We start from the raw sequence: 16,156 nt of genomic DNA on the forward strand, positions 1-16,156 counted from the left end.
GAAGAGGCCTGGGTAATTTCATTGACCAGTCTCACAAAGGCTGTGGTGGAGGTTGGCTGTCATTTGTGCCCCTACGATTATTTTAAGTTTATTGCTGAGTTTTACGGGTAAATTTTCACTAATGCTCCTGTCTTTGTTTGGATATTAAAAATATGTTTTTCCGATGTTATTTGACGAGTTTCGAACGAATTTGATATTCATTTCAGCCGGAAATCAATAGTTTTTGGCACCCCCCCCCTCCAACCCTACCCAGCAATCTTAACGAAAATGTATTTTTTTCGAGTAAATCACAAATAAAATACCAACAAAACCAAACCTAACCTAAACTAACACTATTTTTCTGATGAAACTGCAATTGACGTTAAATAATCTCTATCTCAATGTCGGCACAGCTCTTTCCACCTGTTCAACCATATCTGGTTATTCCGGTACTCAAAAATCAAATCTCCGCAGCAGTTAATAGTGAAGCGTTAGTAAAAATTAAGTGCCAGACGTTGGCGTTGTTCCGCAGTCAGCCTCTGTTCAAGTCAGTTCTGCCTAGATGATAACTTAAGAACATAAGAACATAAGAATGGAGGAAACTGCAGCGGGCCTATTGGCCCATACTGGGCAGTCCCGTTTACACCCAACCCCTATTGTTCATATAAGCATCCAACCTATGTTTGAAGCTATTCAGCGTGTTCGAGTTAATGATGATATTTGGTAACTTATTCCATTCATCCACTACTCTGTTTCCAAACCAGTGTTTACCTATTTTGCTCCTAAATCTAAATTTGTCTAACTTGAAACCATTGTTACGAGTTCGCTCCTGGTTGGATAGTTTGAGTACCTTTGTAATGTCCCCTTTGTTTAGCCCTGACTTCCATTTATACACCTCTATCAGGTCGACCCTTGCTCTACGTCTCTCGAGGGAGTGCAAATTAAGATGCTTTAACCTGTCTCTATACTCAAGGTTCCTAATGCCCGTGATCTATCCCCCTGTGCTCGGATGGGCTAATCCCCGAAAAAAGTCTAAAAACAAGTTTTTCCTCCCCATAATAGCTTACATATGCAACAATCTAAAACAAAAACATTGTTATCATCTTTAAGAAAAAAATACCTTGGTACGCTGTAACCAGACAGTTCCCTTACCAGACACTTTACCAGACAGGTCCTTGGTACGTTATAACCAGACAGGTCCTTGGTAGGTTATTACCAGACAGGTCCTTGGTACGTTATAACCAGACAGGTCCTTGGTACGTTATAACCAGACAGGTCCTTGGTACGTTATAACCAGACAGGTCCTTGGTACGTTATAACCAGACAGGTCCTATAAACCTTTGGTTCTGAGCTGCCCTTGTGTCCAGATGTGGCCTCCTGAAGGGTGAGAGAGAGAATTGTTTACATTCTGTGCATCGGAATAGACTACTGTACACACACGTACGTACGTACGAAATCCCTGCTGCATCTTGTGTTCTCATTCGCAATATTCTAACCGTTGTCAGGGAGAAAGGAAACAACTTAAACACGAAAACCACTGCGGAAATATTAATGCTGTGTTATTATAGTGAATTTTAGTAATTAAATGTTACTAGTGTTCCCAACGTAAGGTTTGTAGGAAGGTTACACTATATTACGTGGTGGTGAGGAGAAAGCGCCAGTTCAAGAAGCGAGTAGAAAGGTTAAGCTGAATACTAGCTTATAACTGTCCACTTGACAGGAAAAGTTGTAAAGGACTGACACACACACAAGGCTCAAGTTCATTAATTTCAGTTCCCAATTCAGAGGAAAGTTGAGGAAGAACTGAATGAGCAACTGTCTCTCTCTCTCTACCGACCTACCTGCCTGCCTTCCTATATGTCTACCAACCTACCTACCTACCTACCTACCTATATGTCTACCTACCTACCTACCTGCCTACTTACCTTCCTATATGTCTACCTACCTACCTGCCTGCCTTCCTATATGTCTACCTACCGACCAACCTATCTACCTACCTTCCTTCCTTCCTATATGTCTACTACCTACCTACCTACCTACCTGCCTTCCTATATGTCTACCTACCGACCAACCTATCTACCTACCTTCCTTCCTTCCTATATGTCTACCTACCAACCTACCTACCTACCTTCCTTCCTTCCTATATGTCTACCTACCAACCAACCTATCTACCTACCTGCTTACCTACATGCCTACCAACCTATATCTACCTACCTATTTGCCTACCAACTTATCTACCTACCTGCTTACCTACCTACCTGCCTACCAACCTACCACCTACATGTCTACCAACCTATCTACCTACCTCACCAAGACAAGGTAACGAGACGTACATACAACCTGAGCCACACACTTTCTCGACCAATCACCACCTAGCGTGACAACCCCCTAACCCCCATCCCTCCCCTCCCAGCCTTTATGCTTTGTCTTTAAGAAGTTACCAAATCTCAAAAGGTCCATTACCACCCTCGATCTACACGGCCAGGCAATAGACAACCTCCCTAGACCAGCATCCGCCAGTAGGGTCGGCGGAATATGAAATAAGGCCCTTAAAACACCCATATATGGGACAGGGTAGGATGTCTAGTGCCTGTACCGACAGACAATAACTAACCCGACACAACCCTAACACACTATTAGCTTAGTTAGGCGGTCAGCCCGCCCTCTCTTACCTCCTCCATTCATATGACAAGTCCGTGCTTATACGTTTGGCATTGCTTGAATCATATTATTTTAATACAGTTTGGGTTAGTTGCTTCTTTGCTATGAGGTTGGTGTTTGGGCCAGGGGGGAACTAGCTGTGCAGAGAGTGGCTGGGGCCTTAGCCACCACCTCATTCCCATACCTGACTCGCCTCTCACATCCATGCCGCCCGCATCTTCAGCCCTTCTACTCCTCTCACATCTACATTTCCCTCCTTTCTCCACTCTCTCCTATTTTTTCTCCGTCTCTGGTCCATGTAAAGGTGCCAGTACTTCCATACAGTTAATGTTTTCTGATGTATCATAAAATTCATTAATTTGTTATTCAAATAAGCTGTGGAATGCCGTTCCGCCCATGATAAAAGTAGGAATACGCCATTCTCCCCCACACCCCTCCACGACACCACTGACATACACTTTTAGGTTGCTTAGGTTGCAAAAATAGTATTGTTCCAACTTGTAACCCCCAATACTTGCTGTCTTCCGTGCGTATTCCTCGTGTATTCAAGAGATATTTTCAAAGCAGCGCAGCAGAGACGAATGAGAGAAAAAAAAAACTAAAGCAGCAGAGACGAATGAGAGGTAAATTGACCTATTCAGGGACTTTCGGAGGATGCGGTCGATTTAGGACAGGAACAGAATATGTGACCTTGTGAAGTCATTGAGCAGATTATATGTACTTAGGACCAAATACATGTCTGGTGTTGATGTTATATAAGTAAGGTACTCATGCCGTGTTTTATTGATATTTCCTTCCTTCCTTTTTTATAACTGTAGTAGAAAAAAAGGATCAACTGAAAATTAGCCTCCACCCATTTCACCTGAAAAGTAACCACCCTAACCTAATCCAACCTTACCTAACCTAATCTAACCTTACCTAACCAAATCTAACCTAACCTAATCCCCCAGGCAGCGTTAGGGTGTTTAATCGAGCCCCCATGAGAAGTAGCTGATGACTTAACTGTCAAACCAAAGCTCATCTTCCCGGATGTGGCCACAAGTGTCACCCGGATGACTTACTTGCTAGGTCACATCTGCTAGTTACTTAACTTGGATCTCGTTCACACTACTGATTCTAAAAATGGTCTGGTTTACTCGAATCACTTACGGCTAATAATTGTTTAATGTTTGTTTGTTATAGTGATTATTGAGGTAAAATGACTTCTTTGTCACACCACAGGAGAGTAAGACATCTATAAATATCTTTGAATCATTACAGTGGAAAGTATAATACTGTAGTTTATCTGCCCCGGTATATAACTCAAGTTTTACTTTGCTGTAAGCCTGCTGCACAACATACACTGGATGGTTAACATATTGGTTTTGTCCACCAGTGAGCAACAGTCATCGTTCACATTCTTGCAAGTAGTATTCACTCCCAGTAAATACTACTTCTTGCACTGTCACTATGTTGAAATGCCCTGTAGTTTGAGCTTTTCCCCATCTAGTTATTATATATATCTTATTTATATCACTTATGTTATTTGTATATTATTTGTAATTCGAAACCCATTCCCCAATTATGTAACTGTATATTTTCAGTCTTCTGACTGCCAAGCTCTTTCAATAAACCGTTAATTATTATTATTATTATTATTATTATTATTATTATTATTATTATTATTATTATTATTATTATTATTATTATTATTATTATTATTAATAAAATATTTGTACGTTAGTCCTCGGTAGTGTTGATTACGTGGCTTTAACAATAAAAAAAAGCGCACAAAGGGAGGCAAACCCTGTAGGAAACACGGGTCAGTTACAACTTTAGTGTACAAGGCTTTTATTTAGGATTCACTAAATGGGGACAGCATACCACAAGTACATTTAAATTAAGGGGTACAAGCAAGTTGGTGATATATTGTGATCATTGACACCTTTAACACGAGTCTATATTATCTCTTAAAATCTTTAGAGACAGTAGTTCAAGCTGGACTAATACATTAAAGCAGCTCCTCTCTAGTCATTTCACTGGCAATGAAAGCAAAAGTAATCTCATTTATGTAAAACATGCAAGAAAAGATGATTTTTGCAAAATATTCAGGAGCTTTACAGTGTTTTGGATTAACTGTGAACATGCAACGTGAAGATAAGCATTAGTGTACTGTGGGGAGCAGTTGTGCCGGACTCCTCGCCCGCACGTACACCAGAGAAAAGATATTCTTTTTACTGTGTGCCGGACCTCCTCTTGACGGCCTCCTAGTTTTTGTGAGTTTCTTTGACGAACCAGTTTTTGTGACGTCTAAAAACAGATTGGAAGGTATGCATCATTAAATAAAGTGCGGATATAGTATTTTTTTATTATTTAGTTGTAACGTATACATACAACAGTTTTATGCATGTATCATTAACGTTCTCTTATTTAAACATTGAAAGTCGATTAGAATGAAAAGATATCACCTGATTTAAAAGTTTTACATTTGATCCGATAACAAAAAACTTTGCTGACAAAAACTGGCTAACTTGTTTGGAGCAAACCTCGAGAAATCAGACATGCGCGGTCACAGCACATAGACTATTTGTCTAAATGTATGCCGGTCTTCCCTTAATAGGTGCGTTAGTATACAGCAGCTCCTCACTTCCTGGAGCCTGGAACCTTTTATCTGATACCCTGCGTTACTGATCCCACTTGTGAAGCTTGTATTTCCTATTTGGCAAAATTTTGGCCGGTTAGAATAATAAAATGAAGCCGCCAGTTATGAGTCATTACAGTGTTTCATTAGACGTGGACAACGTGACATACTTAGAGGTGTTACACGAATTATATACAGATAATATCACTACATGTAATCTGCTTTTAGAGTTGCTATCATCTGAACTTAAAATGTCTATATACACGTGTATATATACAAATACACGAAAACACACACACACACACACACACACACACACACACACACACACACACACACACACACACACTACTACTTACTACTTTGCTGTCATTCGGAATCGATTGTGACGATCATGCAGTTATGACACAATCATATGAGTTATTAAGTTTGTCACCTAGGCTGGTGAGTTTTGAGGTGACTAAAGAGGCCGATACGGGAACCGCAGGATCGTCCACATTCGTTGCACATGTGGAGGGCTGAATCTAGTGCGGGAGGGGCGGTGGCAGCGTCTTTCCGGCGTTGGCGCTTGTCTGCCTCGGTTTGCAGCGGGGCTAACTCGAAAGTATTGACACCTTCTCGTGTGGTGCTCCTCCAAGCGTTACGATGTGGAGTAAGCGACTCCCAGGTGAGGGGGTCGATTTGGCACTTTTTCAGGTTTGTCTTAAGACTATCCTTATACCTTTTCAATTGCCCTCCGGCGTTACGTTTACTATTCGTTAGGTGACTGAAAAATAGCTGCTATGGCAGTCTACTGTCGTCCATGTGGGTAACATGGCCAGTTCAGCGTAGTTGTTCTTGGATATTGGTAGCCTCGATGCTCCTACAGTTGGTGTCAGCAAGAATAATGGCATTTGTTCTCTTATCTTCCCAGCAAACTCGGAGGATGAAACGTGACTACGTTAGTAAAAGTTTTCAAGTGCCTTGAGGTGCCCCCTGTATGTGATCTATGTCTCACTGCCATATAGCAGGGTGGGGAAGACCACTGCTCGATATACGTGCAGCTTTGTAGATAATTTCAGCTCCCTACAGCTGAAGACACGGTTTCGGAGTCTGCCAAAGTCTGCGTTGGTGGACAGGTGGGAGCCGAGATACCGAAATTGGGTAACATTAGAGAGGGTATTACCGTTAAGCTGGATGGATGGTGGAGGTGTATCTGAACCAGAGACAGGTTGAAAGAGAATCTGAGTCTTACGTATATTCACCTCAAGGCCGAAGTGTGCATACACATCTGTATAGGTGTTCAGGATCTCCTGTAGGTCGTGTTCAGTGTGAGCAACAAGGGTGAGGTCGTCTGCAAACTGAAGTTCAGTAATGGAAGCTGCCGACGCCTTTGTTCTTGCCTGGAGTCGTCTTATTTTGAAGACCCCCCATCACCCGGTACTTGCTGTCCACCCCACCGCTAAATTGGCACTGGCACGAGTAAGGAAGGCAGCCAAGAAGATGGAAAGGAGAGTTGGTGCCAGTACACACCCTTGTTTAAACCCTGTTTGGATGGGGAAGAAGTCAGACTGGGCAGGACACTACCGTTCATACCATCGTGGAGTTGCCTTACAATGGCGATGATTTTTGGTGGGCAGCCAAAACGGCTAAGGGTCCACCAGAGGGCTTCCCTGTTGACCGAGCCGAAGACTTTGGTTAGGTCGATGAAAACCGTGTACAGGTCATGATGCCGTTCTCTGCACTTTTCCTGTATCTGGCGGGCAGCAAAGATCATATCAGTGGTGCCACGTGATGATCTAAAACCACATTGAGATTCTGGGAGGAAGTTTTCCGCCTGAGGAAGGAGTCTGTTTAGGAGGACTTGGGCGATAATCTTACCAGCTACGGACAGCAGCGAGATCCCACGGCAGTTGCCACAGTCTGACAGGTCTCTCTTGTTCTTATAAATATTGACAATGGAGGCGTTTTTAAGAGCTTGGGGGATGTCCTCCATTTCCCATATATTCTCCACACACACACACACACACACACACACACACACACACACACTTGTGCCGGTGCATTTCAGTGTGTGTCGAAGATGTGATACATATGAAGTAATGTTATTTAACACTTAATCGGCAATTATCACTATTTAGCATAAAACACGCACACACACACAAACACACACACACACAAACACACACACACATACATATATACTGTATATATAGCTAGAGTATTATACGAAAAACTTCAAGTAATGAATACATTGAAGACTCTTGATGGATATATTATTGGGTAATGATCTAGCAGGGTACCGGGTGGTTCCGGAACCTAAGATGAGCTCTGTTCACCTACATCTTATGGTGTTCATTCGAAACCAATTTCCCTATTGTATTCTGATATTCGAATAGATACTCCTATCATTACAGAACAAGAACTTTCTGGTTTCAGTGTGATACCTGTGGGAGCGCAGGTCTCCAGAAAATCGTAGGTGTGTCAGAACGCCCCCTTTACACTGGAGTCATAGAGGAGAGTGTCATCCACGCACTTGTACTTGTGGGGCATATCCTGAACAGCATCGTCAAACCTCTTGGTGTAGGCATCTGACGCTGAACAGTGTCCCATGGGCGTCCTACAGTATCGAAAACGGCCCCACGGCGTGATGAACGTGGTCAGGCGTCTACTCTCCTCCTCCAACTCCACCTGATGAAATCCCCTGAAGGTGTCGACTACGGTTTTGAACGAGTGCACTGGCACCCCAGACATCATGTCGAATGATGCAGGTGTGTGGTGCGTCTCCCTCAGACAGCTTGCATTGAGGCGTTGGAAGTCCACAGTGCACCTGGGCTGACTGTTTTTCTTGGCCACCACGACCATCCTGGCGCACCACTCCGTAGCCTCACCAGCAGGCACTGGCTGGATGACGCCTCTCCTGACGTCCTCCTCCAACTGGGCCTTCACTTCCGCTTCCCAGTGTTTCGGAACGGGAGAAGGTGTGCGACAGGCGTAGGGGGTCGTGCCGGGCGTCAGGTGGATACGGTGAGGGGGACCAGTCATGACTGGCAGTGGGGACCTGCTGGTGTTGAATGCGGGCGATGAAAAGTGCGTGAGCAGCCATGCCTCCAACCTGGCCACATTCTCAACCAAAGGAGGCAAGGGTATCTCAACTGGCCTAGGAGGGACACGACTGCTCTCAGGTAAAGGGTTCGGAGGTAGGTCGTTGGCAGTGTGCTGCCCCCCTCCATTGCCTACGGCAGCCACAGCACGCCTATGGAGTGGGAAGTCGACAGGCACCAAGTTGAGGCACTTACAGGCCTCCAATGACAGGTAGAGGGCCTTGGCTGTCTGCACGAAGTAGACCTCCTGGACGGTGGACCCCTCGTCCACATTGAGGCGGCAGGGGGCGGACCCCAGACACTTGAGCTGTTTGTTCGCCACGTCCCTCAGGCCATTACGGGCCCGAAGTTGCCCCGGACACAAACCGATGTCCCGGAGCAGGGATGCCCCTGCCACACACACCATAGCACCCGTGTCAGCCACAGCCAGCACAGGGGTGGCGGGGGAATTGCCCCCAGCCTGGGTCACGAACACTTGTATACTGGGGTGGCGGGATAGCTGGGCTGTTGCCACTGTGACAGCACCTGACACATCCACAGAAGCACTTAGGACTGACTTACTCTTACAACACCTTTTGAAGTGACCAACCTTAGAGCAATTGTGACATGTGGTCCCATTTGCAGGGCAGTTGCTTTTACTGGAGGCATGTGTCATGCCGCAGTTCCCACAGTCCTCATGTCATGGTCACGTTTACTGCTGATCTATTTAACTAATGATTCTTATTAAACTCCACGCCAGCAAAACATGAGTGAGTTAGCGACCCCTGAGAAGACGTGTTTTTCCCCATAGACGCTACACTTGTGTTCCCTCCCAGAGTCCCGCCTTTGTGAAGACAGTTATCAATGCATTGTTATTCCACTTTCTCCTGGGAAGCTCAATCTTGAATTAGTCTGTGTAAATCAACTCAAGTAATTCGCCAGACCTTTGTCAACTGAAGGTCATCTTTGAATGAGTAACAGTTAGTTTGTTTGTAATTATTGTCATTGAGTGAGTAGCGATCACTGGCAACTCAGGGGTATATATACCCCAAGACGAGCCAGGGAGAGTGCTCCCTGACGCTGCTTCAATGTTTCTCCAGGTATGTTTTGTGTAGCCATTCAGTTAATTCAGTCAATTGTAGTGATGTCTTTAATATGGCGAGATCAGAATCCGAGGACAGGACTAGCCCAGGGAACGCCGTGCGAGGACACTGCACCGAGTCTACCCAGGGGCGATCCTTGGGAGCGAGCTTCTGCTGTCTGTGTCGTAAACAACCAGTGGACTCAGTCTTGTCCGGTCCGTTGATCTTGGTTATATGTATTGAGCAGTATTGGCATCTATGATTGGGGATAATTAGCAGAAATATAGTTATCCCAGGATGAGTATTGAATCCATAAATGTTGGTGTTACCCGTGGTACCGTTGTTATAAGAGTTGAGTCCACCAACCAGGTGTACTACCACTGAGTCTAGTTAAAGTGCCAAGTTGCTCATTCCGAACTAGCATGATGTGTTTAATAATATCTTAATTTTGGATCTTGTCGAGTGTGTTATATAATCATCTGTATTGACAATGAAGTAATATAATAAGTGTGTAATGTTGTAATCAAGAAATAAAGATCTGGGTGGTGGCAGGTTACCGTGATAAGTCCAATAAGTGTGTAACCGCCAATCAGACGGTTAGAGGGTGAATAATACTTCTTACGTCGTACACGAACATTATAATTCGGTCAAACCTGTTGAATACAATTCATTTAGTATTTCAAATAAGTCATACATAGGCACTCTTACATAAATGTTTAATCCAATATATATTTACATAACAATCATGGCTATGTAATTAGTCTAATCTTAACACAAAAACAATGACACAGTCTACCTGTGTACACAATAAGTACTAGTTAAACTTACGTGTTGAAAGTCTAGAGAGAAGCCAGGATAGGTGTTGACTCCAAGATATGGGTAGCTATACTGAAATGCCCACCCTATAGCCTGGCCCCTTGGCTGGTCAGTTATGGCTGAGTCAGGTGATTATAATTATACATAAACAAACTCCCTTCACACCCTCCAACCTCCTTCTGGGCCTCTCATCTTCACCCATCTCAACACTCTACATTGCATACGGACAGGCCCTCCCAATAAACATGACATGAGTTACAGCCTAACATAACATTTGTTTATATGTCATCATAATTATGTACCGCTTGCGGTAACACCCACTCCGTTGAGCGTTCACGCTCAAAACCAGATCAGGCCTTTGATACTTAAGTTTGTCACGTTCATGCGACTATGCTGCCCTCAGACTGGTGGTATTTAACTTTAATTTTGTCACGTTCTCGTGTCTATGCTGCCCTCAGGCTGGTGGTATTTAACTTTAATTATGTCACGTTCTCGTGACTATGCTGCCCTCAGGCTGGTGGTACTTATCAGTTCCTTAGGACATCTCGGTCCTTTGACGTTCGGACATCACCATCTTCATGTGTGGATACCCAATTCATTCTCCTGGCCGACTCCGTCAACCCTTTCCATTGCTCCCTCCAACAAGCATAATTTTGTCACAGGTTGCAACATTGTGGACGTCGTCGTCTTCACCACTGCCTGTCGGACAAATCCATCCTCGCCAGCCTTGACTTCCATCACTCGACCAAGGTGCCATTTTTTGCGTGGATTATTTGCTTCTGCTATAATGATTAGGTCACCAGGGCGAAAGTTGCTCCGTGGTCTGAAATGCACTTGTCGAGTTCTGAGTTGAGGGAGGTACTCCGTCAGCCAGCGCTTCCAAAATTGATCTGCAAGGTACTGGACATGCTTCCACCTTCTGTGGTATAAATCGCCTATTGACCTTCCACCTAAGGGAAGATTACCCTTTTGACTTAAGTGCAAAAGATCAGCAGGCGTGAGAGCCTTTGGTTCATTTGGAGTGCTTGGAACCGGGGTGATTGGCCCCTCGTTAACTATGGCTTCCACTTCACAGAACAGTGTTTGCAGACGTTCATCGTCTAAAACTTGTGAGCCCACAATCGCCTGCAGAACCTTCTTTACTGTGCGAATCTGCCTTTCCCATACTCCCCCCATGTATGGGGCAACTGGTGGATTGAAGACCCAGTCAATATCTGCTTTCAGTAAGGCACCTCTGAGTCAGTCATCTTGCTCCCAACTTTTCACTGCCAGTTTGAGCTCTTTGGCTGCCCGTACCATGTTTGTCCCATTATCCGACCTAATACGCTCTGGTGTACCTCTGCGTCGTGAGAACCTTGTTATTGCGTTGAGGAAGGCATCTGCGTCTAATGAGGCCAAGACTTCTAGATGAATAGCCCTAATAGTTAGACATGTAAACAGACATCCCCAGCGCTTAACCTGTTTCCTCCCTACCTTGATAATGAATGGACCAAAACAGTCGGTTCCAGTGTAAGCAAATGGAGCCTTTCCAGGAGTGACACGATCTATTGGTAAGTCAGCTTGCCTTTGATGCCGACTTCTCCAGTTGTTCCGTCGGCACACTACACAGCGTCGTATGATTCTAACAAGCAAGCGTCTGCCCTGGGGAATCCAATACCTTTGCCTCACACACGCCATCGTGTGTTCTCGTCTGGCATGTCCGGCTCTCTCTTCGTGCATCTCCCGCACTATGATTTCGGTGATGTGGTGGTCTCTAGGCAGCAAGATTGGCTCCTCACCACTTCGCCCAAGAAGGGTTCCTTTAATTCTTCCCTTTGATCTGAGCAACGTTTGCTCGTCCAAGTAAGGTTCCAGTTTATATAGCTTATTGTCCTTCGGCAGCTCACCCTTTATGACAGTTTGGATTTCTTTCTCATAAGCCTCTTTCTGCACCAATTTTATAATTGTCTGCTCAGCCGACTGTAGTTCCTCAGTGCTTAGCCTCTTCAGTTTGAGGCGCAGGTCTGCGGTCCTTGTACTGGACCCAAGCCACTAAATGAACCTTTTAATCCATGCCACCCCTTTCACCAAGCGGTACCATGATGAGTACCTGAGCCACAGTTTGGCGAGGGACTACTTTGACTGCTCGCTCACTGCCAGAGCAACTACAGATCTCTGGTGTACTTTTCGTTTCACCTCCAGTAAGTCGTTCAGAGCTGCTGGCAGTTCCTTTCCCTTTGGCCGCCGTTCTTCAACACTGAGTAGAAAGTCAGGACCTCGTATCCACCGAGATCCTGCAACCAGGTCCAGGACAGGTAATCCCCTAGTTGCATCATCTGCTGGGTTCAGCGATGTGCCGACATGTCTCCACTGGTCAGTTCTTGACAGCTCTTGTATGACTGCTATCCTGTTGGCTACAAACGTTTGAAATCGTCTGCTCGAATTGGCGATGTACTGCAAGACTAGCATGCTATCCGTCCAAAACTAAGATTCGTGTATGGTCATGGTCATTTCTCGGCGAATCGTTTGATTAGCGTTCACTGCCAGGACAGCTGCACAAAGTTCCAGCCTTGGTATTGTCAGTTGCTTGAGTGGGGACAGCTTGGCCCGTCCGTACACGAAAGAGCACTGGACACTTCCGCCAGAGTCTACCATTCTCAGATAGGTCACCGCACCGTAAACAGCCTGCGATGCATCGCAGAAGGTGTGCAACTGTGCTGAGATGATTTCTTTAGCATATGCTGTTTTTAGGCATCTGGGTACCCTTAATTTCCCTAGGTGGGCCAGTTCTCCTAGCCAGGTGCTCCAGGTCGTGTGATTAACAGCCGATAAAGGTTCGTCCCACCCTAATTGACGCCTGCATTCACACTGAAATAATATTTTAGCCCTGATGATGGATGGGGCCACGAACCCCAGTGGGTCATAAATAGAATTGACCAGGCTTAGTACTCCTCTCCTGGTCGCTGGCCTTGAGTTTGGTTGCACCTTGATGGCGAGCTGATCACCTTCCAGGAGCCACCTAACCCCAAGGGCTCGCTCCAATGGCAATTTGTCTTGCCTCAGATCAATTTCCTTCAGTGCATTTTGCCTCTCCTCCGGTGGGATGGTAGCCAACACTCCTTTGTGATTACTGGCCCACTTAGTTAACCGAAATCCTCCACACGCCAACAGTCTTCGAAGCTGACACGCTAAAATTGATGCTTTATTTGATGAGTCCAGCGACATGAGCAGGTCGTCAACGTAGGAGTTGACTTCCGCTTGCGCCACCATGTCGGGAAACTCGGATCTGTGGTTTTGGAATGTGCGCCGGAGAGCGTAAGTTGCACATGAAGGGTTCCACACCCCACCAAAGATGTGCACCTTCATCCTGTAAGTTACTGGCTCTCTACTCAGGTCCCCATTCTCCCACCAGAGGAATCTTAACGCATCTCGATGTTCTGGCGCTACATGGTTTTGATGGTACATAGCCTCCACATCTGTTCCTCCCTTCGTTCTTGATACAACAGTCTAGAATGCTTTTCTTTGCACCCACCAGTGCCACACCTGAAGCGTGACCAACACTCAGTAACAAGGTGGCCCACTTTCAGACACAAGAAACAGCAACGTAATCTTTTTACCCTCTCTAACCTCTCCCTCACTGACATGCTCCAAAATTCGTCGCACCCTGCTAATCCATGTGCTCTGGAACACACTGGCACGAGCCTCTTCCAGAGCTTGTTTTTCCTCCATTGCCTTTCGCTTTACTGATAGTCACTAGGCCCACGGCACGTTTACTTGACGATGATCCTTCTGGTCTTTTCTTACTTCCTTCTTGACTGTCCTCGCTTGATAGCAGAGCCATGTCATCCATCGTCACCGCTTTCTCCTCCAAATATAGCGCTGTTCTGTGTCCTGTCGACTTCTGATAATTTCGTACATCATCCACACAGCGTTCCCTCAATTTGGGGGGAAGCTTAATCACCAGCGTTCTGAAGGTTTGCCTTGTTTCTAGTTCAGACATCAAGTTCAGATTCTCCAAATGGCTTACTGCACCCCATAGCTGAGATGCCAGTTTTCGCAGCCCTTCGTCGTCGAACGCCCCCACTGAGCGAGCGTCTATGAGCCTTTTTACCAGCTGGTCCACATATGCATACTTATCTCCAAACCTTGCCTCCAGGATCTTGGTTGTCTTGTTGTAGGCTCTGTCTGGCTCTAGATAGTGGCATCCCATGATTGCTTGATGTAACTCTTCTCCTTCACAAGCATCCATGAGCAGTTGGTACTTGTACTTCTCTGGCACGGCCGCATTTGTCATGTATCGACGGAAGGCATGCAAAAAGGTCCAAAACTCCGCCCGCCCTTGTCCTTTAAACTTGGGAAGGGTGGCTTGCGGCATGCGCATCGTAGCCACTAGCTCTCTTATTTCTTCACCCTTCTCTGATTCTCCCTGTGGATGCATAATTGTGACTTGAGGCGCTTTGTTTGCAAGCATTGGCGGTAAAGACGATGCCATTTTCTCGACATTGACCGATGTCTGTTGCTGGGTTTCTTCCCGTACTATTGGCTTCTCATAATTGCTGGAGTTCCCTGTCGAAGGCTGTGAGTTGTCACTTCTTCGTGTTAGTGCTGATGTCTCTTGACCCGCCACCATTCCAGTGTGCATCGTTTTCATCCACCTGCCTTAAGCTCTCGCAGGGCTCGGTTTACTTCATCCGACGCTGCCTCAGCTCTGGCCACTGCTTGTTGATAATACAATTCCCTATTGTGACCTTCCCGTGGATCTCCTGGTATTGCAAGCTCATTTCCTGTTTCACCACTCTCTGATTGTACCTCGGCGGGCGGATCCATTGTCATTAGGTCAAAATGTTTGCTTCTATCTAGGTCCGACTCTCCTTCCATGTCATCAATATACCCAATCTCCGACATCTTGCTTATTGAGGTAAATTGAATTTCGTTCGTTTCCACCACTCTTGAATCAGGGCACGTTCGTGTGCCTCGTCATACACTCGCACCTGATATCATAACAGACTTTACATTGATATTTGGGTTATTTACAAAGCAATATCACTTCAGTCAATTATGACTGCTAATTGTGTTCTGCACTTACGTCAGACAACAATAATGACATAGTGTTTTCATTCTCATATGCACTACACTGGGAGTGATGAAGACCACCCAGACAAGACTATTTTCTGGACTAACAAGGTTTAACTATTATCGATGCGAGAAGTATACGGACGTTGCACTGCACTTACTCGCCACTGGACACACACATCCACACCCACACGCACACACTCGTCCCTCGAGTGACGAGTGTTGGTGAGCCAAGCTACACTAAGAGTGGCTGAGCTCACTCTGACAACATTATTTTCTTCAATAACAAAAGGTTCAAGTATTATCGCCACTATAAATCTACGGGCGTTGCATTGTAATCCGTGGCACTGGGAACGCGCGCGCGCATCCCTCCAGTGGGTTGAGTTGAGTTGACCTTGGTTACTGCTGCCCGCGCGTTGGTTCAAGGTAGCACTGCTACGCAGTAGACATTCAAGTTTGACTGTAACCGCCAATCAGAGGGTTAGAGGGTGAATAATACTTCTTACGTCGTACACGAACATTATAATTCGGTCAAACCTGTTGAATACAATTCATTTAGTATTTCAAATAAGTCATACATAGGCACTCTTACATAAATGTTTAATCCAATATATATTTACATAACAATCATGGCTATGTAATTAGTCTAATCTTAACACAAAAACAATGACACAGTCTACCTGTGTACACAATAAGTACTAGTTAAACTTACGTGTTGAAAGTCTAGAGAGAAGCCAGGATAGGTGTTGACTCCAAGATATGGGTAGCTATACTGAAATGCCCACCCTATAGCCTGGCCCCTTGGCTGGTCAGTTATGGCTGAGTCAGGTGATTATAATTATACATAAACAAACTCCCTTCACACCCTCCAACCTCCTTCTGGG

General features: G+C 45.3%; 2 protein-coding genes across 2 annotated transcripts; both read right to left on the bottom strand.

The window, feature by feature from the left end:
* Positions 1–10,796: 10,796 nt before the first annotated feature.
* LOC121857010 lies at positions 10,797–11,396 on the bottom strand. Its single transcript, XM_042352820.1, has one exon. It carries the CDS (start codon positions 11,394–11,396, stop codon positions 10,797–10,799), a length of 600 nt encoding a protein of 199 aa, XP_042208754.1.
* Positions 11,397–12,683: 1,287 nt separating this feature from the next.
* Positions 12,684–13,565, bottom strand: LOC121857018. The gene has a single exon (XM_042352832.1). The coding sequence runs from the start codon at positions 13,563–13,565 to the stop codon at positions 12,684–12,686; it is 882 nt and encodes a 293-aa protein (XP_042208766.1).
* Positions 13,566–16,156: the final 2,591 nt, after the last annotated feature.

This window comes from Homarus americanus, unplaced genomic scaffold (genome assembly GCF_018991925.1).
Source record: "Homarus americanus isolate GMGI-L3 unplaced genomic scaffold, GMGI_Hamer_2.0 scaffold1024, whole genome shotgun sequence".
NCBI lineage: Eukaryota > Metazoa > Arthropoda > Malacostraca > Decapoda > Nephropidae > Homarus > Homarus americanus.

Bases quoted from the DNA above. Each gene is read 5' to 3' on its own strand.
- LOC121857018 (XM_042352832.1), bottom strand. From the start codon at position 13,565: ATGAAGGTGCACATCTTTGGTGGGGTGTGGAACCCTTCATGTGCAACT.
- LOC121857010 (XM_042352820.1), bottom strand. From the start codon at position 11,396: ATGGGGGGAGTATGGGAAAGGCAGATTCGCACAGTAAAGAAGGTTCTG.